This window comes from Ornithorhynchus anatinus, chromosome 10 (assembly GCF_004115215.2).
Source record: "Ornithorhynchus anatinus isolate Pmale09 chromosome 10, mOrnAna1.pri.v4, whole genome shotgun sequence".
NCBI lineage: Eukaryota > Metazoa > Chordata > Mammalia > Monotremata > Ornithorhynchidae > Ornithorhynchus > Ornithorhynchus anatinus.
In genome coordinates this window covers 38,766,102-38,792,782 of record NC_041737.1, presented here as the reverse complement: position 1 = coordinate 38,792,782, position 26,681 = coordinate 38,766,102, and the positions used below count along the sequence as shown (strand labels likewise).

General features: G+C 42.6%; 1 protein-coding gene across 5 annotated transcripts in view; it reads left to right on the top strand.

Annotated features, from left to right (window-relative positions):
* The first annotated feature begins 671 nt into the window (after positions 1-671).
* TFEC (transcription factor EC) overlaps positions 672-26,681 on the top strand; it is a 64,375-nt gene continuing 38,365 nt past the window's right edge. For 2 of the 5 annotated variants that reach the window (XM_039913297.1, XM_029074101.2), the window contains exon 1: positions 672-792. In XM_039913297.1, coding sequence (XP_039769231.1) covers positions 748-792 — 45 coding nt within the window. In that variant the 5' untranslated portion in view covers positions 672-747. The remainder of the gene's footprint in view (positions 793-26,681) is intronic. The other 3 variants (XM_039913299.1, XM_029074102.2, XM_039913298.1) reach the window with 2 other exon arrangements.

Sequence of the window (26,681 nt, the reverse complement as noted above, 5' to 3'; positions counted from 1 at the left end):
GCAAACAGAGTAGTGGGTGTCAGTAGACCTAAGTTCGAATTCCAGCTCTGCTACCTAATAATAATGATGAAGATATTGATGATGATGATGATGAAGATAATAATAATAATAAAATGTAATAGTTGTTATATGTTTATCTGTGTGGTGCACTGCTCTGGGGTAGATACCTAGTAACCTTGGGCAAGTCACTTAACTTCTCCATGCCTCAGTTTCTTCATTTATAAAATGGCTATTAAATGCCAGCTTCTGTCCACCTTAGACTGTTTTTCTCATGTGGCACAGGAACAGTGTCTGATCTAATCATCTTATATCTCTCCCAGTACTTAGCATAGTCCTTGATGCATATTAAACATGTAAGAAATAACACAATTATTATTATTATGTCCAACTGTAGCGTTGTTAGGGAAGAAGCAGTGACTATGGAGGGGAAGAAAGGGGGCTTCTCCCAAAGATCCCCTCTCTCAGGAGGGCCTCACATCAGCACTGTTTCTTAACAGACCAGACCCTTTTTTAATTCTTGAGATAGGAAGTCCCTCTCTCCCCAAAAGTGCTGTGTCATTTCTTCTTCCTTAACTGAAATTCCAATCCAGCATCAGGAAGTGCCCTAATGAACCGCTTCTCTTTTCTCTCTCCTCAACTAAGTGGATTCAAATGAGTCCGTCTTCATAATTCATGATCAGCGATTTTACTGGGGCTTGTCTCCCCCTTCCCTTTTAGCAAGCTGCCTGTATTCTGGTAACAGGGATTATGAGTCGATGCTGTTTTATAGAGGTGATAACACTGGTAGTACAGGTAGGTAACAGAGCCAGAGGGTCAATTTTCTGCTCTTTAAATAAACTAATGAAGACTGATCTGATCAATACTTGTTTAATGTGGCTGGATGCCCTACGTGTTGTGGGGCTGGAAGATATTTCAGGTTGTTTTTTTATTTTACTTCTTGCAAGCTATGCTTTGCTTATAACTCTGTTGAGACTTTCAAAAATGGAAATCATCTCTTTGAGTTTGTTACTGTAACTGAAAATTGTAACTGGGGTGCTTTCGTTTGGTTGTCTGAATCAGTTTCCACCAGTTTGGTAGTCACAAGCTTTTAAAAATAACATTTGCTCATATTTTATTTTAAAATGCTAACTACTGTTTTCAGAACAAAAATGTCTCGAAGGGGCATTCCTTAAAGAGTTAAGATAAGAAAACATGAACGCTGCTCAAGACAGAAATTGCCATAACATTCTTTGTAAGTAGAGGGCAAGTTTGATCTAGACATTAAAGGTGGCTTTGGCCTTTTGGGTGGATTTAAATTAGAGAATGTTCTTATGTAAAAGCTATTAGCAAGCACTAAAATGTAGAACCATTGTGCAAAGCTTTATTTTTGTAGCAGCCCTAAAAAAATGTGAATGCAGATTGGGTAGAAGTTCGTTAGATATATGGTTGGAATTTCAGAATATCTAGATTTCTCCCTCCCACCCTCCCCCTGCAATTTTCAATTTGCAAACTGGATTTTAGCTAAAGCAGAGTTGGTGTTTACTCATCCTGGGAGTTAGTTAGCCCTGTTCTTTGTGCTGAGAGTATCAATTATCATATTTGTACTACTAAAATAGTTTTCATCATTTTCATGGCAAATTGGGCTTCATAAAACAGAAAGTCAATTTTCTGCTTAATTTGGGGTAACAAAGTTCAACAAAAAGCAGCATAATCAAATAGATTCATCAAGTATAAATACAAATTTACTCTTTCAAGTGAACTGTGATAAAAATGTTTGAAATTTGTGAGCTTTTTCAATAGGGAAGGTTTTCGATTTTTTGCAAATGATCTAGGATGATTTTCTTGTAGCACTTATGACTGCTGTCTATAGGAAAGTTTACACATTATATAGAAACCCTTTTTGTTGTTGTTTTCAATTGATTTCTCTTTCCCTGTCCAGAAATCAAAAGGTCTGAAATAGCAGTAAGATTTCTTGAACTGAAACTTTGAGCTGTTAAAGGGAGAAATGAAATATGCTGAATAAGTTGACTAAGGAGTATGTGGTGAAAACAAAGTTTAGTCTGTGTGGTAATTCAGCATGTGTGGTAAAGCACCAACTGTTACCGGATTTCCAAATGCTGGAGTGTCACTGAGGTGTTTCAAGTGAGTTTGAGTGCTCACACAAGGTGAACTGGGGAAAGTTCACCTTGTGTGAGCACTCAAACTCACTTGAGAACCCAGGTCCTCTGAGAAGCAGTGTGGTTTAATGGAAAAAATCTGGGGCCTGGGAGTCAGAGGACCAAGTTCTAATCCTGGCTCTGCCACTTGTATAGTGATACCCTAATGTGGAGAGGTGAGAATGACTTAAGTAGTAAAACTTGGAGTTGAAAAAGAAGAGGGGGAACACCTTCTCACTTGGTATTCTCATGGAAGACACTCTTGTTTCAATGCTTCCTCTGAGGCTCTGTTATTCTCTTTCAGTCAATCAGTGATGCAGTAGAACTTATTGATTCAGATTGTAGTTAGCATTTCCAAGAGAGGTAGAAAATACCTCGAAGATAATATCAAATGTAGCATTTGTTAAATATTGTCTGTATGCCAAGCACTGTACTGAGGAGTAGAAAAACTTTAGGTGAGACTGTTACCTCCTTTTAGGCAGGGAACCTGTCTACCTTTCCAAGCGCTTAGTACAGTGCTTTGCACACAAAAAATGCTCAATAAATATTATTGAATGAATGAACGAATGACTCTTTTATGCTGTATTCTCCCAAGAGTTTAGTTCAGGAAGTGCTCAATAAATACAACTTTTTATAATATTCGTAAAGAATTTACTGTATGCCAGGCACTGCTCTAAGTGCTGTGATAAATACAAGGTAATCAGGTTGGACATAGTCTCTATCCCACATGGGCCTCATAGTCTTAGCCCCCATTTTACAGATGAGGTAACTGATGCACAGAGAAGTAAAGTGATTTGCCCAAGGACACACAGCATACAAGCGGTAGAACTGGTTTTAGAACCCAGGTCCTTCTGACATTCATTCATTCATTCAATCATATTTAGTAAGCGTTTACTGGGTGCATAGTACTGTGCTAAACTCTCGAGAAAGTACAATACAACAACAGTGACATTCCCTGCACACCACGAGTTTATACTCTAGAGAGGGGAAGATAGACATCAATACAAATAAATAAAATTACATTTATATAAGTGCTGAGGGGCCGAGAGTGCGAGGGAAAGCAAAGGGAACAAGTCAGGGTGACACAGAAGTAAGCGGACTCCCAGGACCATGCTCTAACCACTGGGCCATTCCGGCTTCCTTTGCTATTGATATTGACATAATGTAAGCAGATTTTATACAGTCCTTGTCCCACATGGGGCTCACAGTCTAAGAGAAAGGAAAACAGGTATTTTATCCCCATTTCATAGATGAACTAACTGAGGCATAGAGAAGTTGAGGGAATTGCCCAAGGTTAACACAGCAGGCAAATAGCAGAGCCAGGATTTGAGCCTAGTTCCTCTACTCTCTGCCCTGCGTTCTTTCCACTTGGCCATGCTGCTTCCCTCAAGGAGTTTACAATCTAAAAGGAGAGATAGGAAAGGTGAATATGTGGAAAAAAGAATACTTAAATTGTAGAGTATGTAAATCAATATATGCAAAAGTGCAGCTGATGGCTGTGAGTGCATAAGCCCTGAGGTGGTATAAAAGTGCTACTTGGAAGGATATGACCTTGGGAGGAGAAAACTGAAGCAAGGAACGTCTCATGGAGGAGGTGGGATTGCAAAAGGGCTTTAAAGATGGGGAGAGCTATCTTTACACTGGATTTGCCCCCTTTATTGACCTTGCCCTCAACCCCTTAGCACTTAGGTATATATCTGTAATTTATATATTCATATTACTGTCTGACTCCCTCTCTAGACAGCGAACACCTTCTGGGCAGGGAGCATGTCTACCAACTCTGTTATACTGTTCTCTCCCAAGCATGTCTACCAACTCTGTTATACTGTTCTCTCCCAAGCACTTAGTACAGTGCTCTGCACACAGTAAGTGATCAAAAAATACCACTGATTAATTAAATGATTGAAGGGGAAGGGACTTCCTGGTAGGAGGAAAAACATGAAGAAGGGGCCAGAGGCAGAAGCCATAACCAGGCACAGTGAGAAAGTGATCTTGAGGGGATTTAATAGTGTGAGCAAAGGTTTACTGGGAGAAGAGAAGAAAAAAGGAGAGAGTTGATGGCGTGTCTTAGGGCCAAAGGTTAGGCATTTCTGCTTGATGCGAGAAAGGACTAGGTAATCACTGAAGCTTTTTCAGGAGCAAAGAGAAGGGTACAGAATAATGTTTCATAAAATCAATCTGGGCAGCAGACAAGTTTGAACTGGAAAAGGGCGAGGCCGGTAGCAAGGAGGCAAATGAGGAGGCTACTCTGAGAGTGTCTAAACCAGGGTGAAGGTCATTTGGATGGAGAGGAGGGAACAGATCAGAGAAATATTATTGAAGAAGAGTCAACAGAACTTGGCAACAGGCCAAATGTGAGAATTAAAAGAAAAAAAGGAAGGAATCAAAGATGATGTCAAATTTGTGGTCTTCAGAGGTAGGATGGGTGGTGGTGGTGTCAATGGTGTGGATAAGTTTGGTGAAGGAATGGATACATAAGGGAAGACAGAGAGTTTGGTTTTTATTGATATTGATCTTAAGTTGCTGTCAGGACAGTCTTGTGGAGATGGATGAGAATTATGAGATTGCCTTTAAAGTGAGAGGTCAGGGATAGCAAGGTAGATTTGGGAGTCATCCAAATGAAGTAGTAGTAGTGAAAATCATGGGAGCAAATTACTTCCATGCGATGAGTCTAAAGTGAGAAGAGTAGAGGACCCAGAGCAGAGCCTTGAGATATATTCTCTGTTCAGGCAAGAGGCATAATAGGAGCCAGTGAGACTGAGAACCTGAAACCAGAGAAGCAGGAGAAGAGTGAGAAAACTGTGTCATTTTAGGTCAATTTTAGGTAGTGATTATAGAAGGGAATGGTCCGGAGTGTCACACGTAGCAAAGAAATCAAGGAGGATTAGGGTAGAGTCCATTAGACTGGGCAGGAGGAGGTCATTGGTGATCTAGGAAAGTGTGGTCTAAATGGAGCAAAGGGATTGGAGACCAGATTGTAATGGATCATGGTCAAAACTAGAGAAGAGGAAGTGGAGGTAGCAGATGTACCAACCCATTCGAGGAATTAGACTGAGAGTGTGAAAAGGGAGATGAGACAGCAGCTGGAGAGTGCTGTGGGAAGCAGAAAAGTATTTTGCAGTATAACAAGGACATGAGGTCATGGGTTCTAATCCTGTCTCCGCCACTTGTCAGCTGTGGGACTTGGGGTAAGTCACTCAATTTCTCTGTACCTCAGTTATCTCATCTGTAAAATGGGGATTAAGACTGTGAGCCCAAGTGGGACAACCTGATAGCCTTGTATTTACCCTAGTTCTTAGAACAGTGCTTGACATATAGTAAGCACTTAACAAACACCATTATTATTGTTATTATTATAAGGATCTTTGAAGGCTCACGAGAGTTCCTTCATCCCCAGGTCCTTTGCTCCTTCATTCCTCTCTGTTTCTGCTTAGGGGTGGCTCTCTGGTAAGGGTGAGGCTCAAGAATGCCGGGCAGCTCATAGTGGGCAAGGAATGTGTCTTACTGCTATATTGTACTCTCCCAAGCACATAATAGAGTGCTCTGCACATAGTAAGCCCTCAATAAATGTGATTGAATGAATGAATGAATGAATGAACTGTGGTTGCCCAGAGCTTCACCGAGATGCCCAGAGCTTCACTGGGTTCCGCTTCAGTGACAGTGTCCTCTCCTGGTTCTCCTCTGATCTCTCTGGCTGCCCATTCTTGGTGTCTTTTTCAGGCTTCTGCTCTGCTTCCCACCCCCTAACTGTGGAGGTGCCTCAAAGTTCAGTTCTGAGGCCCTTTCTATTCTTCATCTACACCCACTCCCTTGGAGAACTCATTCACTCCCATGGATTCAACTTCCATGTCTAAATGGATAATACCCAAATCTACATCTCTTGCCCTGATCTCTTTCCCTCTCTGCAGTTTTGCACTTCTTCCTGCCTTCAAGACATCTCTATTCGGATGTACACCCGTTACCTCAAAGTTCATATGGTTAAAACTGAACTTCTTAATGTCCCACCCAAACCCTGTCCTAACCCTGACTTTCCCATAACTGTAGATGGCATCACCATCCTTCTGTCTCATAAGCCCACATCCTAGACTCCTCTCTGATTCAATCCATCGGTTCAACCTTCAAGACATTGCTAAAATTTGCCCTTTCCTCTCCATCCAAACAGGCATCATGTTAATCCAATCACTTATCGTATGCCACCTTGATTACCGTATCAGCTTCCTTGCTGGCCTCCCAGCCTCCTGTCTCTCCCTACTCCAATCCATACTTCACTGGAAAGATCTTGGGGCTGGGAGTCGGAAGATTTGGGTTCCAGGCTCAGCTCTGCCACTGGTCCACTATATAAGATCTCAGGCAAATCACTTAAACTGTCTGAGCCTCAGTTTCCCAACTGTAAAATGGGGATAAGGTAGACTGTGATCCCCATGCAGAATAGGGATGCTGTCCAACCTCATAACCTTGTACCTACTCTAGTGTTTAGCACAAGGTAAGTCATTCAATCTGTCAATCAAAAGAATTTATTGAGCACTTCCTGTGTGCAGAGCACTGACTTAAGCACTTGGGAGAGTACAGTACAATAGAGTTGTTAGACACGTTCCCTGCCTATAAGGAGCTTATAGTATTAGAGGGGAAGACAGATATTAAAATTAATTACAGCTATGTACAAAGGTGCTGTGAGACTGAGAGTAGAGTGACTATGAAGTACTTAAAGGGCTTAATGAATGTCTTAATTATTGTTATTAAGATAATTGCCCTAATTCTCTTTGTTGCTTGGTCTGAGAGGAAGGTCAGCTATCAGGGTTTCACACATAGCATGAAATGCAAGAGCACAGTAACAAACCTAATATTTATTCTTAGCTTCCTCAGCTTTCTTCTCCATAACTTTGTATATTATGGTATTTGTGAAGTGCTTCCTGTGTGCCAGGCACGGTACTAAGTTCTGTTACCGATTTGTACATTCCAAGCACTTAGTACAGTGCTCTGCACATAGTAAGCGCTCAATAAATACTATTGAATGAATGAACTAAGTTCTGGGAAAGATACAAGATACCCAAGCTGGACACGGTCCATGTCCCACATGAAGCTCACAGTCTTTATCCCTATTTTATGTATGAGGTAACTGAGGCAGAAAGAAGTTAAGTGACTTACCCAAGGTATCATAGGAGACAAGTGATGGATCAGGATCAGAACCCAAGTCCTCTGACTCCCAGACTGGTGCTTTATCCACTAGGTCACGTTGGTTCCTAATCTTTTTCCAATCCTATTCCCCAATCCTTTCCAGGCCAAGGATATAGCTATGAGAGTTGGCTGGTTTTGCAGCAAAAGTAAAACACACTTATGCTTTTATGACCTATATATCTAGAATTCTAAGAGAGATAACCTGTGAACAAATTGTCTTTTTTCAGTCAATTTTTATGCTCTATATCTCTTGAAATTATTTAGTTAGTTCTTTTTTGGGGGAAAACATCCCCAGGGTTGTGTCAGATGGTGTGATGGTGCAGTTTCACCTCCAAGTTGATAATCTCCCACAGAATGAGCATTTTATAGTGTCCTGCATAAACATGCTCCCCTAGTTGAATTGAACCATCATTGTTGTCTTCCTTGGGTATTCATAACTTAGAGAAATGCTGCTATAGTGAACACTGCTTATCGGTTCTTGGGTGGCTGAAAAGCCCAATTAATCAGTGGTATTTATTGGGTGCTCACTATGTGCAAATCATCATCATCATTAATGCTATTTATTGAGCTCATGTTGTGTGCAGAGTACTATATTAAACATTATCATCATCATCAATGGTATTTATTGAGCGCTTATAGAGCACTGTATTCAGCACTTGGGAAAGTACAATAAAACAGAGTTGGTAGACACATTCCAAAGCCCACAATGAGCTTACAGTCTAGAGGGGGAGACAGACATTGATATAAATAAATATAAATACATAATTTATAATATATAATTCACAGATATGTATTTAAGTGCTGTGGGATTGGGGGGGGGGGTTAAATATCAAAGGAAATCAGTTTAGGCACAGTCCCAGTCCCACAAGGGGTTCACCCTCTAAGAGGGAGGGTAAATAGCAATTGAATCTCCATTTTTACAGATGAGGAAACTGAAGCACAGAGAAGTTGAGTGACTAGCCCCAGGTCACATAAAAGGCAAGTGGTGGACCCTGGATGAGAACCCAGGTCCTCTGACTCCCAGGTCTGTGCTCTTTTCATTCTCTGGTTTCAAAGGCTCCTTTCAGTGATCTGCACACAATAGTGATCTGCATATTATATACTGTGTATTGATTGATTGATTGACTGTCCTCACAAACAAGAGTGCTTGGTGCTGCCTTTGGGGCAAAACAATGGGTCAGTTCAAGGTAAGAATAATGAGAGGATTAGAACTCGGCTTCTTGTGGGCAGGAAACGTGTATTCCAACTTTGCTATATTGTATTCTTCAAAGTGCTTTAGTACAATTCTCTGCAAACAGTAAACACTGGACATATATGATTGGTTGACTGGCCCAGGGAAGAGCACATAGTATCTATTTGGACTCACCAAATTATAAAGAATCAGCACGCAATCAATGCCTATCTCATATTGGGCTCACAATCTGAGGAGGAGGGAGAACAGGTTTTTCATCCCCATTGTACAGATGACAGAATGGAGGCACAGATTAATTGAGTGATTTGCCCAAGCCCCTGTGGAAACCTCTCAAGGAAGAAAGCGTGTGAAGAGTGCTGAGTCAACCACAAGCCCTATAATCCATCCCTCCTCACAGGATTGTGGCCATCAACTCTCAGGCTTGGGGCTCACATGTCATTCCCCACTTCATTCCTGATGTCATTCAAGCAGTTAGTACAATGCTCTGAACATAGTAAATGCTCAATGGTATTTATTGAGCACTTGGTAGGTGCAGAGAATATAACACAACAGAGTTAGCAGTCACATTCTCTGACCTAACAAGCTTACAGTCCAGAGGGCTCAATAAATACCAATTCATTGCTCAATATATACGATTGATTGGTTGATTGATGGAAAACTCCACCATTATAATCATTATCATCGGCATCATTATCGATATAAATCCTGAGGCAAAATTGACCATAACCAACTATCCTGACTAGTCAGTAATTTCTAGACTCCATCTTACTACACTGCCTTTGATCCATTCAGCTCTGTTGTGGAAGCTATCTGGCTTCCATCACAGTAGAATCTGGGACGGTCCCCCACACTTTCATTTTCCTGGAGAGATTGCATTGGCATAGAAATTTCCACTGGAAGTTGCATACAAAATTTGGGAGCACTTTTTCTCGTATTTTCCAGGCTGTTCTGAGTGAGCAAGTGGTGTTTGCTTATCCAGATGATTTTTCTAGCTCGCCTCAAATGGAGGCCAGCTAAATGCATATAGCCCAAGTTGAGCTTAAGTTTAGCCCAAATTGAGCCCAAGTTTAACACCTGCATCTTCTTCTTGGACTTGGCAAGCGTCTTCTCAGAACTGTTAGGAAGAAGTTATTTGAATGATTTGGCCTGTGTCCAGTGACTATGTGCTAAACTGTGTGGTCTAGTGGAAAGAGCTACGGCCCCTCAGAAACCTCCGCTCTCTTGATCCCATCCGTCTTTCCAAAAGCATCTCTCCTCACCTTGCCTCCCAGTCCTCACTTCCACTCTCGATGATCAGGTCTCTGCTCTCAACTCCACCCTCTCTACTCATCTCGACTCTCTCGCCCCCCTTTCCCTCCGCTGCTCTCGCCCCACTAACCCATACCCCTGGATCACCTCATCTGTCCACCTCCTATGCTCCTATGCTCGAGCTGCCGAGCGCTGCTGGCGAAAGTCCAAGCACGAAGCCGACCTCACACACTTCAGATTTATCCTTTTCTGCCTTAACTCAGCCCTCTCCTCCGCCTGGCAAAACTTCTTCTCCTCCCTCATTGACATCCATGCCCGTCATCCCCGCCAACTGTTCCGGACCTTTAACTCTCTCCTTAGACCCCCTGTTCCTCCCCCTCCCCCATCTCTCACCCCCTATGATCTGGCCAGCTACTTCATCACAAAAATCAACACAATCAGGTCTGAGCTCCCCAAAGTCACCCCTCCCTCTCTCCCCTCCTCCCCACCAACCCTCTCCCCTACTTTTCCATCCTTCCCTCCAGTATCCTCAGAGGAGATCTCCTCCCTCCTCGCAAGTGCCACCCCCTCCACCTGCGCCTCTGACCCCATTCCCGCTCACCTTATAAAAAACATCACCCCTGCCCTCTTCCCTTCCTTAACTTCTATTTTTAACTACTCAATCTCCAATGGCTCCTTCCCCTCTGCCTTCAAACATGCCCATGTCTCCCCCATCCTAAAAAAACCCGCTCTCGACCCCACTTCCCCTTCCAGTTATCGCCCTATCTCCCTACTACCCTTCCTTTCCAAAATCCTAGAGCGAGTCATCTACAATCGCTGCTTAGAATTCCTTAACTCCCATTCTCTCCTGGAACCCCTCCAATCTGGCTTCCGTCCCCTCCACTCTACCGAGACTGATCTCTCTAAGGTCACCCATGACCTCCTTCTTGCCAAATCCAATGGCTCCTACTCCATTCTAATCCTCCTTGACCTCTCTGCTGCCTTTGACACTGTTGACCATCCCCTCCTCCTCCACACCTTATCTCACCTTGGCTTCACGGACTCCATCCTCTCCTGGTTCTCCTCTTATCTCTCTGGCCGGTCATTCTCGGTCTCCTTCGCAGGCGCCTCCTCCCCCTCCCATTCTTTAACTGTTGGAGTTCCTCAAGGGTCAGTTCTTGGCCCTCTTCTGTTCTCCATTTACACTCACTCCCTCGGTGAACTCATTCGCTCTCACGGCTTTGACTACCATCTCTACACAGATGACACGCAGATCTACATCTCTGCCCCTGTCCTCTCCCCCTCCCTTCAGGCTCGCATCTCCTCCTGCCTCCACGATGTCTCCACCTGGATGTCGGCCCGCCACCTAAAACTCAACATGAGCAAGACTGAGCTCCTCATCTTCCCTCCCAAGCCCGGTCCTCTCCCAGACTTCCCTATCACCGTGGATGGTACGACCATCCTTCCCATCTCTCAGGCCCGCAATCTCAGTGTCATCTTTGACTCGTCTCTCTCGTTCACCCCACACATCCTATCCGTTACCGAGACCTGCCGGTTTCACCTTTACAATATCGCCAAGTCCGCCCTTTCCTCTCCACCCTAATGGCTACCTTACTGCTATGGGCTGTTGTTATATCCTGGCTAGACTACTGTGTCAGCTTTCTCTCTGATCTCCCTTCCTCCTCTCTCGCCCTGCTCCAGTCTATTCTTCACTCCGCTGCCCGGCTCATCTTCCTGCAGAAACGATCTGGGAATGTCACTCCCCTTCTTAAATACCTCCAGTGGTTGCCTATCAACCTCCGCTCCAAACAAAAACTCCTCACTCTAGGCTTCAAGGCTCTCCATCACCTTGCCCCTTCCTACCTCTCCACCCTTCTCTCTTTCTACCACCCACTCCTCACGCTCCGCTCCTCTGCCGCCCACCTCCTCACCGTCCCTCGGTCTCTCCTATCCCGCCGTCGACCCCTGGGCTACGTCCTCCCGCGGTCCTGGAATGCTCTCCCTCCTCACCTCCGTTGCTCTCCCTCCTCACCTCCGCCAAACTAATTCTCCCCTCTTCAAAACCCTACTTAAAACTCACCTCCTCCAAGAGACCTTCCCAGACTGAGCTCCCCTTCTCCCTCTACTCCCTCTACCGCCCCCCCTTCACCTCTCCGCAGCTTAACCCTCTTTTTCCCCCATTTCCCTCTGCTCCTCCCCCTCTACCTTCCCATCCCCTCAGCACTGTACTCGTCTGCTCAACGGTATATATTTTCATTACCCTATTAATTTTGTTAATGAAATGTACATCGCCTTGATTCTATTTAGTTGCCATTGTTTTTACAAGATGTTCTTCCCCTTGACTCTATTTATTGCCATTGTTCTTGTCTGTCCGTCTCCCCCGATTAGACTGTAAGCCCGTCAAACGGCAGGGACTGTCTCTATCTGTTGCCGACTTGTTCATTCCAAGCGCTTAGTACAGTGCTCGGCACATAGTAAGCGCTCAATAAATACTATTGAATGAATGAATGAAAAGAGCACAGACAGGGGAGTCAGGAAACCTGGGTTCTAATGCTGACTGCATCTTGCCTCCTGAGGTGTATCCTTGGGCAAGTGACTTAACTTTTCTGTGTCTCAGCTTCCTGAGCTGTAAAATGGGACTAAAATGGCAGTTCCTCTCCTATTTAGACTATGAAGTCCCTGTGGGACAGGGATTTGACTGTCGCGAATCTACCTCAGCACTTGTAAAGCGCCTGGTTCATAATAAATCTTAACAAATATCACAATTTTTACTATTATTTGCCACTGAACTGATACTTTGACATTAGTCAGAATGACAAAGGATGTGCAGTAATTTCATTTTTTTCCAGCACCATGATTTGTGATTGTACATGAAGGCATTCAGCATAGTCCTCTAAAATCCTATGCATCTCTGTCAGGATCTTCTCATGCCAGGTAAACCCCCAAGCCATGCAGAGAAGCAGCGTGGCCTAGTGGATAGATCACGGGCATGGGAGTCAAAAGGACTTGGATTCTAATTCCAGCTCCACCATTTTCTACTGTGTGACCTTGGGCAAGTCACTTCACTTCACTGTGCTTCAGTTACCTCATCTGTAAAATGGGGATTAAGGCTGTGAGCCTTATGTGGGTCAAGGACTGTGTCCAACTTGATTAATCTATATCTACACCAGTCCTTAGTACAGTGTCTGGCACAGAGTAAGTGCATAACAAATACCATAATAAAAAAGACCTTACTCAGAAACACACTGTTCCCTTTCACCCCTGAAGCAGGGGAGAGAAGAGTCATTACAATTGACTTCTTAGTTAAATAGTAATAATAGCCTCCTTGGCAGTCTCTGCTAGAAAAAAAGGAGGCCATGTCCAATGGTGACAGAGTCTCACTGAGTAGAATGAACTGTTTAAAAGAGGAAAGGAAAAATATGTGGCAAAAAAAAAAATGAGGGGTTGATCCCTGCGGCTTTCAAAAAAACCAGTAAGACCCTTTACATTCAGTCTCTTTCACCCATTAGAAAATCTCCCCGGAAATGACCACCCTGTTTGGATGAGTCAAAGGTTGCAGAACAGAGGAAGCAAAGTGTCTTTGCATCTCAAAAGATTGCTCTTCCACTTGCTGAGAGTCTAAGCAGTACAGGGCACATTTTTATGAGGTCTGGTGTATGTATCCTGATGTGGCTGCTATGTTTAAAGTAAGCATTTCTTTAATCCTGCGAACCTCTGAAAATTGATTCATCGGTTAGTCTTCTTAAAGTCTGCCTCCTAAATGTATCTTTCCTAAGGTTCTAGCTCTCCCATGACACTTTGGTTTGTGATCCAGGACTTGTGCTCTCACCCTTTTTTATGTAGCAGGTTGTGAGATGTGACAGGGGGTGTGAGCCGCCCAATCCAATGAGAATGGAGATGGAAGAGCGTGTATGTGTGTGTGCGCACGCGCGCTGGAGCGCGTTTGCATGTGTGAATTAAGTTAATTATCTGACTCTCACAGGACAATTGGTTGGCAATAGATTTCCTTTTTGTTGTAAAGACTTCTAAACCCTAAACAAAGTCCCCACTTGGATCAATGGCCAACGTTATGAGTCAGGCATCATTCCAGAGCTCTGAGAGAAGGGGAATCGGAGCAAAACTCCAAGTGGCAATTTGTGGCCTGCCCCCACTCTCTCCCAGAGGAGCTGCTTCAATCTGCTCCAGTCTGTCACCAACTCGTGACAGTTCAATCTTTAATAACATAAACAATATCTATCCTTTCTTCTTTATCCAAATTGCTACCATATTAATCCAAGCATTTATCCGATCCTGGTTTTGGTTAATGCATCAACTTCCTTCCTGATCTCCCTTCCTTTCTGTCTCTGCCCACTCCAGTGCATACTTCACTTTGCTGTTTGGATCAGTTTTCTACAAAACCGTTCAGTCCATGTTCCCACACTCCTTAACAGCCTCCAGTGGTTGTCCATCCACTTCTGCATCAAACAGAAACTCCTTACCACTAACTTTAAAGCACTCAATCACCTTGTCTCCTCCTACCTCACCTCACTGATTTCCCTGAACAGTCCAAGCCACAAACTTTGCTTTTATAATGCCAACCTACTCACAGTACCTCAATCTCCTCTATGTTGCTACTGACCCCTTGTCCACCTCCTCCCTCTGGCCTGGAATTCCCTCCCCCTTCATATCCTAGAATTACTCTCCCCACCTTCAAAGCCTTATTTAAAGCACATCTCCACCAAGAAGCCTTCCCCAACTAAGCACTCACTTCTTCTTCTCTCACTCCCTTCTGCATCACCCTTGTACTTGGATTTGCACCCTTTTTTCACCCACCTTCAGCCTCACAACACTTACGTACATATCCATTATTTATATTAATGTCTGTCTCCTCCTCTAGACTGTAAGATCCTTGTGGGCAGGTAATATGTGATCAACTCTTTTACACTGTAGTCCCCCATGTTTAGTCTAGTGTTCTGCACACAGTAAGAACTCAATAAATATGATTAATTGATTGATACATGTGATTAATTGATTGGTTACTACTGCATGGTCTGAAATACCATGAGAAGCAGCATGGCTTAGTGGATAGAGCACGGGCCTGGGAGTCAGAAGGACATGTGTTCTAAACCCATCTCTGATACTTGTCTGCTGTGCAACCTTGGGCAATTCACTTAACTTCTCTGTACCTCAGTTACCTCATCTGTAAAATGGGGATTAAGACTGTGAGCCCCATGTGGGACTGTAGAATATAGATGAGATTGCAGGCTCATCCTTTAGACTGTAAACTCATTGTGGACAGGTAATGTGTCTGTTATATTGCTATATTGTACTCTCCCAAGAATTTAGTACAGTGCTCGGCACACAATAAATATGACTGACTGACACGGACTTGTGTGCAACCTGATTACTTTGTATCTACCCCAGTGTTTCGAACAGTTTCTGTCACATAAGTAAGAGCCTAACAAATACTATTAAAAAAAAAACAAAATAACCTCCCACCTGGACCCAGTCCACAGTGTATGGCCTGAAACCATTATAGTCTTTTCTGCTATTAAGCGTGTTTTCGTTACTCCTTTTAGGTAGAATGTGATAGGAGATTAGTTGTACATAGTGGTTGAACAGGACCATGAGCTGGCTATTATGGGGAGTGTCTCTCCCAAGGAGTGTCATCATATCAGCTTATATTGTGCTTCTTTATCAAAAACAGTGTATCTGTTTATCTTCATTACATAGGGTGCCAATTTTAAGTGTTTAAAGTTCACTGCTTTTAAATGTTTATTGGAAGCAATGAACTTTATGTAGCTACAAAGTAGTGCCTTGTAATCAGATAATCAATAGTATTTATTGAGCACTTACCCTGGGCAGAGAACTCTAAGTGCAATAGACTAGACATGATTCCTGTTCTCAAGAAGTTTACAATCTAGTGGGAGGAATTTTTTTAATGGTATTTGTTAAGCCCGTACTATGTTCCAGGCACTTTACTCAACACTGGGGTAGATACAAATTAATCAGGTTAGATATAGTCCATATCCCATATAGGACTCGTAGTATTAATCCCCATTTTACAGATGAGGTAACTAAGGCATGGAGAAGTGAAGTTACTTGCCCAAGGTCACACAACAGACAAGTGGAAGAGTTGGGAATAGAACCCAGGTCCTCTGACTCCCAGGCCCTTGCTCTATCCACTAAGACAATAATGCTTTTCACTAGTGATAGTCACTAAAATACATTACAGAGAGGGGAAAGAGAAAGAGTACCTTGGTGAGATTTCTTAAGTAGAAGTGATAGTATTTGTTAATTGCTTACCCTGTGTCAAGCACTGTTCTTAGTGCTGGCAGAGAATTTGCATTCATTCATTCATTCATTCATTCATTCATATTTAATGAGTACTTACTGTGTGCAAAGCACTGTACTAAGTGCTTAAGTACTTAAGAGGCAAGTCCCTAGATGAGGTAGTAAGGCGGTAAACATTACGGCAAGATGAAAGATTAATCAGGGAAGGCTTCCTGGAAGAGATGTAATTTGGTAGGGCTTTGGAGATAAGGAAAGTATGATGTGTCAGATGTGAAGTGGCAAGGCGCAGGGGTGGGAGGGGAGTTTCAAGAAGAGGGAAGGAAATGAGCAAGAGGTTGACGGCAAAAGAAGCAAGAACAAGGCACGATGAGTAAGTTGGCACTAGAGAAGTGAAGTGTGTCGGTTGGGTTATAGTGGGAAGACCGAGAATGAGTAGTTGGGAGAGATTTAATTGATTGCCTTAAAGTCAGTGATCAGGAGCTTCTCTTAGATGCAGTTTGGTTTTGAGGAGTGTGGATTTGAGACTCCACACAACACAATGCATTATAAAGTAGAGGAGTATGGACTGGAGAGGGAATAGGATGGAGGCACGGAGGTCAGCTAGGAGGCTAATGAGTGATCAAAATGGTCTCTGATAATTGCTTGGACCAGTGTGGTAGCGATTTGATTGGAGAGGCCAAGTTGGATTCTGGAAATGCTGTGTATAATGATGATATCTGTGAAATGCTTACTATGTGCCAAACGCTGTATTAAGAACTGGGTTAGGTACAAGACAGATCAGCTTAGACTCAGTCCCTGTGCAACCTGAGACTCACAGTCTAGGGAGGGAGGGACAACAGGTAGGCTCTCCATCACCTTGCCCCCTCCTAACTCTCCTCCCTTCTCTCTTTCTGCTGCCCACCCCACACTCTCCACTCCTCTGCTGCCCCCCTCCTCACCATCCCCCCTTCTCGCCTATCCCGCTGTCGTCCCTTGGGCCACATCCTCCTGCTGTCCTGGAATGCCCTCCCTCCTCACCTCTGCCAAACTAATTCTCTTCCCCTCTTCAAAGCCCTATTGAGAGCTCACCTCCTCCAAGAGGCCTTCCCAGACTGAGCTTCCCCTTTTCCCTCTGTTGCCTCTCTACTCCCCCCTTCACCTTCCCTCAGTTAAGCCCCCTTTCCCCCCCCTTTCCCTCTGCTCCTCCCCCCCCCCCAACTTTCCCTCCCCTCAGCACTGTGCTCATCTGCTCATTTGTATATATTTTTATTACCCTATTTATTTTGTTAATGAGATGTACATCACCTTGATTCTATTTATTGTTATTGTTTTAATGAGATGTACATCCTTTTGATTCTATTTATTGCTATTGTTTTTGTCTGTCTGTCTCTCCCGATTAGACTGTAAGCCCGTCAATGGGCAGGGACTGTCTCTATCTGTTGCCGATTTGTACATTCCAAGCGCTTAGTACAGTGCTCTGCACATAGTAAGTGCTCAATAAATACTATTGAATGAATGAATAACCCCCGTTTTTTAGAGATGAGAAAATGGGCCCAGCAAAGTTAAGTGATTTGTCCAAGGTCACAAAACAGGTAACTGGCAGATCCAGGATTAGAAGCTAGGTCCTCTGATTCTCAGATTTAAGTTCTTTCCACTAGGTACACTTTTTCGTCTTCACAGGGATTTTCCTTCACATTGATTTTTCTTCACAGGAAATTGGGTTGGAGCATTTAACAGAACACATGAGAGAAGCAGTGTGGCCTCATGGATAGATCATGAGCTTGGGAGTCAGAAGGAACTGGGTTTTAAAGCTGACTCTGTCACTTGCTTGCTGTGTGACTTTGGGCAAGTCACTTCTCTTCTCTGTGCCTCAGTACCTCATTCATCAAATGGGGATTAAGACTGTGAGCCCTCTGTGGGACAGTGGCTGTGTCCCTCCCGCTTATCTTGTATCAGTCCCAGTCCTTAGTTCATTGCCTGGGAAGTAGTAAGAGCTTATGTAAGAGTAAGAGTAATGGTTAACAAATACCATTAAAAAGATGATAAGATGGAGAAATGAACCAGGGTGGAGGGAGGGAATATGTGTGTGAGAGTGTTTGTGTGTTTGAGGAGAGAGAGAGAGAGAGAGAGAGAGAGAGAGAGAGAGAGAGAGAAGCCAATTTTCAGTTTATATTAAGATTTCAGGTAATTTTGTGTCTGTGAGGCCTGCAGCTAGATGAAGAGTTCCTATTAAGTGGCAATTAAATCTTATTTAATCTCCCTGTTGGGCTACCTGCTGCTAGGGGGCACCCATGTCCATTTCAGATGGGGATAGGGAAGATATCCAAAATGATCATCATTATGCTTCATACCGTAAGTGGTGCAGAATTTCCTTATAGACATAAGAGTTAAGTGTAAGATTTACTGTGTGCATTTGTAAGTCATTATAGGTCTTTGGGTTTTATGACTGTTCAAAACTTTAAAGAGTAGACTCCAAAGTCCAAGTTCCTTGCTTTAGATTGTCACTTTTATCAAGACTCTGCCTCTAAAAACATGAACTGCTGCTTAACCATCGATTTTGTTGGGGCCAGGCAGAGTGAAAATGGAATGTTCTCTAAAATACTTAATACCACCCCACCTTCCACTCCCTTGCAGAATGGGGAAATCCATTCCCAATCTCCATTGTCACTTTGACCTTTGGACCTGCTTTTGCTGGATAATTTTTCCCAGAGGCCCTTCCTGCCCTCAGGGGCTAGCTTGGTCCCTCAGTTTAGCCCCCCAAAAACGTTAGAACTGCTCATTCCTGAGCAAGGAGGAGAGTTCAGTGCCAAGGAAATCTCTTCAACAGGGGCTTACTTGCTTACTTCAGCCACTTCCCAAACCTCATCACTAATGAATGAATGAATGAATGAATTTACACTGGCAGGACTCTCTGTCCAGAAGAAGGTCCATCGTTTCTGCCACATCTGGGCAGAGAAGTCTATTCCTCTGGGATTTTTCCCATCTATCCTTTTCCCCTTTCCCATGGGAGAAATACCCTGGGAATTTTTTAGCAGGGGAGAAATCCTTTACCTCAATGAGCTACCTGCGTTCCAAATCTCTTCTTGCCCCTCCCCATCTGGAAAAAAGGCTTAACATCCTCATTTCCAATCTTGCTGATTTGCATCAGTTCACTTAAAATATCCCCTGGAGACAGCACCTCTCAGAATTGGATAATCAATCTATTTATGGAGTGCTTACTTTGTGCAGCACTGTACTAAGCATTTGGGAGAGTACAATATAACAGAGTTGGTAGACACGTTCCCCGCCCACAACCGTCACTGGATGAATCTACCCTACCAAGGTGCGACACAGTCATTTTCCTGTAATATGTTCTCACGGCACATTTTCAGTACAGCAGTATCGGGAAATTAGTGATGTTTTTCCCACAGCGTACATGTATCTGGAGAGACTGTTGATGTGGGATTTTGAGAATTGGCTGTGACTATAGGTTCTATAATGTTTTTCCCTTAATTTATAATTCTTCAATAAAGCTCCTGTTATAGAGTATGTAAGGGATGTTTGGGTTTATGTCTCCATTTACGGCTTGATTACCTTCGGAGGAATCACTGTCCTTTCGTTCATTTTTTGACTAAGCCCTTACTTCCTCTTCTCTCTGTCCCTGCCTGCATTGCCCCTGCACTTAGATTATCATCCTTTATTCTCCCCACCCTTAGGCCCACAGCACTTATGTTTGTATTCATAATTTATTTATACTGTCTGTCTTGCCCTATAGACTGTAAACTCCTTGTGAGTGGCGAATGGGTCTACCAGTTTTATTATATTACACTCTCTCAAGTGCCCAGTACGGTGTTCTGCACACAATAAACATTCAATAACTGTGATGGATTGATCCTGCTTTACCTTCACGCAGGACACAGGGCTGCTTTTATTCTATCGTTTTGTCACATAAACCCTTCTGAGTTAGCGTTTTAGCTCAGTTTTGGACGAGGAGGGGTGATGTTGAATTTTCATCTGCACGCTGGATAATCTGATCTAAAACCATACGACTCCTTTACCCCCACAAATCACTGTAAGGTTCTTATCAGGCCTGGATTTCCCTGAAGAATAGAGGCAATTTCACCCGGAGTTTGTACCCTTTAGTGGTTAGTGGAGGAAATTCTGGTTGATGATGTGACCCACCTGAGCTGCTTTCGGGTGTGTCTTGCTGTGGTATGGCTTTCTCTGGTGCCTCACTCTGTAGTGCTAGATTCCTGCTTGGCCCCCAAAGGCTCACATGAAATCCCCCCATATTGGCTGATGAGTTTCAGTGTCCTCAAACGGTTAGTAGAGTGCCAACGGCAATATCTAAAGTACCTCCAGGAGTCTTGTATTATTAATGGAAATGTGTTGAATCCTATTTTTTTTTACCCCAAAATAATGAAAAATGTGGTATTCGTTAAGTACTTACTATGTCCTAATCAGTGGGGAAGATACAAGATAATCAGGTCAGACAGTCTCTGTCCTACATGGGGCTCACAGTCCAAGGGAGAAAAAGAATAGGTATTTACAACCTCATTTTACAAAAGAGAAAACTGAGGCACAGATAAGTGAAGTGTCTTGCCTAGGATCACATTGCATGCAAGTGACAGAGCCGTGACTGGAACCTAGATCTCCTGATTCCCAGTCCTATATACTATTTACTGGGCCATGCTGCTTCTCAGGATCCTGTTTTTTTTTAAATTAATTAATTAATTTAATAGTGTTTATTGAGCGCTTACTATGTGCAGAGCACTGTACTAAGCGCTTGGAATGTACAAATCGCTAACAGATACAGTCCCTGCCCTTTGACGGGCTGTATTTGTTAAGCAATTACTGTATGCCAGGCACTGAACTAAGTGCTGAGGTAGCTACAAGGTTGTATACAGTCCATTTCCCAAATGGGGCTTACAGATGAGGTAACTGAGGCACAGAGAAGTGAAGCGACTTGGCCAAAGTCACACAGCAGATAAGGGGCAGAGCCGAGATTAGAAACCCAGGTCCTTCTGACTTCCAGGCATATATTCTATCCACTAGGCCATGCTGGTTGGTGACCTCTTGTGGGAGTCACTTGATTCTGTTGGACTACAATGGTCCTTCCCCTCTGCTTTCAGAAAAAAGGGTTTTGCACTCTATAAGCACTCCTTTCTGCTTATAATAAAGCTGGCAAACACAATACGTGCAGCTGCTAGATTTAGTGTCTGGTTGCCCAGCCTGGACAAGGAACGTGAGGCCTTGAAGCACCATTATACAACAGCAAGTGGACTTGGCACAGTTGAAATATAAGACTACATGTCTCTGGAGTTTCTGGGTCCCACAAGCAAGTGAGAACTTGGCAGAGGTGGAGAAGTGAAGATTATCCAGTGAACTCAGGAAATACAGGATGAGCAACCTGAATCATTCTGACCCAAGCCATTCTGTCAGAATTTTAGTTTACGTGGCTCATGTAGACCCAATCGGAGACAGCAGTAGCCCTAGAAAACTAGGGGGAGGGACAGCAAAATGTCCTTTGGATATTTTAACCTGAGACTCTCCAGCTCAGGAGAGAAGTTGACCCCAATCTTCTCAGAGAAAGATGTTGGGAAGCCAAGCTACTTCCAGAAATTTGTCAATCAAAATGAATCATGAAAAAATCTCAGTTACACTTCAATTCTTTGACATTTAACCATTTAAAATGTCCCTGTCCTATCCATTTTGCAATAGAAAGATAGCATGAAATATTTCAGTTCTTATGATGACATTTTATGATGATAAGAATGTCTCTGTTAATTGATTACAATAGATCACTCTATCAAGTGCGTACAAAAAAGGAAGAAAAATTTTTCTTATTATAAAATCACCCAGAATTTTAAGTGAGAGTTTCTCTTCTAAAAATCTTTCTAAAGGTCTTCTTTTTAAACTCAATATAATTTTGTTTCAGAGTTCGCTAAAAATTCAACCAAATTAATTGACACGTCAGTCTATTTTACAATTGTATGAATTATGAATGGTAATATATAGATATTACCTAAAATCAAACCATTGAGCTATAATAAAAATGTATAAATACAGTGCATTCATATCAGAATTTTAATAATAGATCACAAACATGGTAGAGAATTTTGGATTTCTTTCTCAGAGTTGCTCATTTATAGCTGTCAAAGTTATTTTAGGACATTGAGATTCCAAAATAGAATAGGCAGAGATGATTTTCCGAGATACTTAAAATATGACCTTAGTGTAGAGCTTCACAATGCTGCTTTTAAAACCTGCACTCCTGCACTTCTCCTTGAATGCAAAGCCAAAGGTTGACTATATACTAGATGAAAAATGGATCATTTAAGACTCACGTGAGAGTTCGGTTTGAACTCAGAAGCTACTGCCCAGTGCACAGTACCGTGTGTTCCACTTGTTGATTATCAGAAAGAAAGCCTATTGCTTTGTAATTTTCCCTTCATGCATATTTATGATGGAAGTCTAATACTGGCAGATCAAAGTTTTCCGAATGAAATTCATATCTAAAATGGTTGAAATTTGCTTAAATAATTAATTTGCATCTTTCTGCCATCTCCTGCCAGCACTTTCAAAGGATGACCTGGTCTTTCATTCAAAGTCAATGGGGAAATCAGTCATGTGATTTTTCCACTTAGTGGGTCTTTTTCATGGCTACCTCAAAGGGTCCGATGGCCAGACCAGGTCAATCATGGGTCAGTCTGTAGACCCACCCTCTGGTTTGGGATCAGGGGGCTTCTGTTTCTAGATAAGCACATAAGTGGGGTCATTCACCTGGTTGATGTTTGCCTTCTGTGTGTCTCATTTCTGAGAGTGACAGAACCCCAGAGCTTGTGGAGGAGTTGCACAAGGGTCTGTTTTGGGAGTCACAGGACACTTTGCATTTGCTTCTGGCATCTGGGATCTGCCAGCTATGAGATCTTGGGCAAGTCATTTAACTTCTCTGGGCCTTAGTTCCCTCATCTGTAAAATGGAAATTTAAAACCTGCTCTCTCTCTAACTTACAATGTGAGCCCCATGTGGGACCTGATGATCTTCTATTTGCCCCAGCACTTAGTACTGTGCTTGGCATATAGTAAATACTCAACAAATATTATTATTATTATTGTTATTAGCAGAAGTGTTTGGAACATGAACAAACTTGGTACCAATTCAAAGATCTATGTCTACACTAGGAGGCATTTCACAAACAAAATATTTTACTTCTTAGTAATAGTAGAAGTAGTATAGTATTAAGTTCTTACCCTTGCAAAACAGTCAATCTAAAAATATGTGAGAAGAAATGAGACAGACTCATCAGGAGTGATGAAACAATAAAACTTGAAAACAGCTTAAATCACAAGGGCAAATACACAACATGAGCCAATATTTTATTTAGAAAAATCTTTAAAGCCCAAGGATAGAATTGCGAATGAATATTTTTTTCCCCTGTTTCTAAAAAAATGTGAGGTGAAGAAAATGTTTCAACTTTAGCAAGTTGCTCTGTGATTTTCAACTGGTGTCCAAGTGATCTGTCGGTCACATTCTATTTACAAAGCACTTGGGCTATTAAGCTCATGCAGACATTTGCCCAGTGCTCTTTGCCAAAAATGTCCATATTTGGTGTTGACTGTATCTACAAGAAGAAATAGGGGAAACGTCTGATAGAATACCTTCACATCAAAATGATGTGGAATTTAAAGTGTGGAATTGCCTGCATTGCATGGAATAATAATGATAATGGTTACTGTGGTATTTGTTAAGCCTTTACTATGTAACAAGCACTATGCTAAGCACTGGGTAGATACAGGATAATTAGGTAACACATGGGACTCACATTCAAAGAAGGAGGAAGAACAGGTACTGACTCTCTATTTTGCGGATGCGGGATCTGAGGCACAGAGTAGTTGAGTAACTTGCCCAAGGTCACACAGCAAGTAAGTGGTGGAGCTGGAATTAGAACCCAGTTCCACTGAGTCCCAGGCCCATTCTCTCTCCACCAGGTGATGCTGCTTCCCCATTGTTACATGGCTTTGGTTTATAAGCTCCTCTAGATTGTAAACTTGTTGTGGGCAGGGAATGTGTTTGCTTTTTGTTATACTGTACCCTCCCTAGTGCTTAGTACAGTGTCCTGCACACAGTAAGTGCTCAATAAATATGACTGAATGAATGAGTGAAGTGCAGTTGAGAAGTACTGGCACTCAAAAACTGAAGGGAAGCTTTTGCCAAACCTGGCCCAAGTTTTAGGTTTGTAGCAATATCTCAAACAGACAAGTTATACACTGATTTTTGGCTAAGTTGAGATAAGATTAATCTTAATACCATCCCCATAAACAGCTGTTCTAGGAGTAAGATTTGCAGGAAGGACTTATTAATCTTTCCTACAGTCCATTAACACATGTCATATGGTTCTTATGAGTAGCGACCTAAGAGATTAGTGGAAATATTAAGGTCTCAAAAATAGACCGTTCTTTTTTATACCTCTGACACAAGCAACATAATTAATTGTGTCAAAGAGTCAGTATGGTGTCCAGACTTTTAGAAAATTCATTAAATCCATCCTGAGGACTCTATTGACATCAAATCAATTTGATTCTGGTCAGTAAAATGATCCCAGGCATTTGGGCAGCATGGTACTAAAGCGAGTGGCCATTTGTTCAACCTCAGACTTTACACAGAACAGAGTCCCTCCCGCTTTGATGGCAACTGAAAATGACATTAGAAAACACTCATTTTTGGTCCAAGAAAGCTTTGATTTTCGAGGACTAACTTAAGCTGAAAGCATCTGTTATTTTTGACAATCTGTAGTAACAGAATATCAACATGGGTTCATCATGTCAGGAATTATGTGGTTGCATAATTCAAAGGGCAGATGGTTGTCACAGAGGTCTGATTTAGCTTCACCTTCAATTGCAAAATCTCTATCTGCTCAAGTTAGGGCTTCAGTAGAAATAGTTCTTCCCATACACCATTAAAGTGCTCCTTTCCAAGGTCTATAGAAGCCTTCTCTACTCCATGTGGGTCTTAATGTCACTGACCAATCATAGCACCTTCCTCCACCCACCCGGCCTGGATAGCTTCGATTTTGAAATAATTCAGAGAAAGTTAGTTCTCTAGGAGTCCTTCTGTGTTGATTACTCTTTGTTGTTGAAGCAATCATATATATTTTGTTTTATGGTATTTAAGTGGTTACTATGTCCAGGCACTGTGCTAACCACTGGGGTAGATACAAGATAATTGTGTTGAACATCGCCCCATTCCACATAGGGCTCACAGTCTAAACCCCCATTTTACAGAAAAGGTAACAGAGGGAAACATTAGTGATTTGTCCAACATCACAAGGCAGAGATGTGGCAGAGCTAGGATTAGAATTTAGGTCCTCTGACTCCCAGGCCCAGGCTTTTCCTACTAGACGTTGCTGCTTTTTAAGTTTTGAAATCAATATGCCAATCAATTGTATTTATTGAGTGCTTAGTTTGTGCAGAGCACTGTTCCATGCACTTGGGAATGTGCAATACAGTAGAGTTGGTAGACACAATCCCTGTCCACAAGGAGCAGCATAGCCTAGTGGAAAGAGCCTGGGTCTGGGAGTGGGAAGACCTGAGTTCGAATCCCAGCTTTGTCAGTTGCCTGCTGTGTGACTTTGGGCAAGTGTCTCCCTCAGTTTCCTCATTTGTAAAATGGGAATTGAATGTCTGCTCTCTTCCACTGTGAGCTGCATGTGGGAAAGCGACAGTGACAGTACTGTAAGCTTGTTGTCTAAACTGTAAGAGCGCTGTGGGCATGGGATGTGTTCGTTTTATTGTTTTATGTTGTACTCTTCCAAGTGCTTAGTACAGTACTCTGCACACAGTAAACGCTCAATAAATATGATTGACTGACTTGTAGGAACTATGTCTGACTAGATTAACTTGTATCTACACGAGTGCTTTGAACAGCACTTGCTCTCCCCAACTTGAAAGCCTTATTGAAGATACATCTCCTCCAAGAAGACTTCCCTGATAAGCCCTCCTCTCTTATCCCAGTCCATTCTGTGCTGCTCTTACTTGCTCCTTCATTTGCCTCCCTCCCATCCCCACAGCACATATGTGTATATCTGCATATATCTATAATTTATTTATTCATTTATTTCTATCAATGTCTGTCTCCCTCCTAGACTGTGAGCTCCTTGTGTGCAAGAATGTGTCTGTTTTTATACTGTACTCTTCTAAGTGCTTAGTATGGTGCTTTGCACACAGTAAGCGCTCAATAAATATGATTGAATGAATGAACTGCTATTGATATGTGGTAAAATGATTAACATATCAGAATAATAGTAAGGAGCTTACATTCTAGAGTTGAAAGTTGAAAGTCTGATGTTTACAAAGGGATTAACATCAAAAGAATCAATCAATCAATCGTATTTATTGTGCACCCTCCAAGTTTAGAGCCCTGTACCTAGTCCAGAAACAGAGTTTAATTTTGGGGCCCTCTTGGAGGATCTAGGTCATAATCAAATCTTACTTAGTTCTCTGGATGCCCAGAGTTACTGAATGAGCAAAATAGCCAACAAAATGCTGAGCAGTGTCAAGAAGAAGATACCTAACAACAAGAAACGCCCTGGGACGCTTTCTCCTGTTTCCCTGTATGCTGTTCCGGTCATATCAGGAAGGGTTTAATAGTGCTGACATGGATGAGAACAATTTAGAGATTAAGACACAGAGTAAGAAATGTGTCCTTAACACTTTGCAATA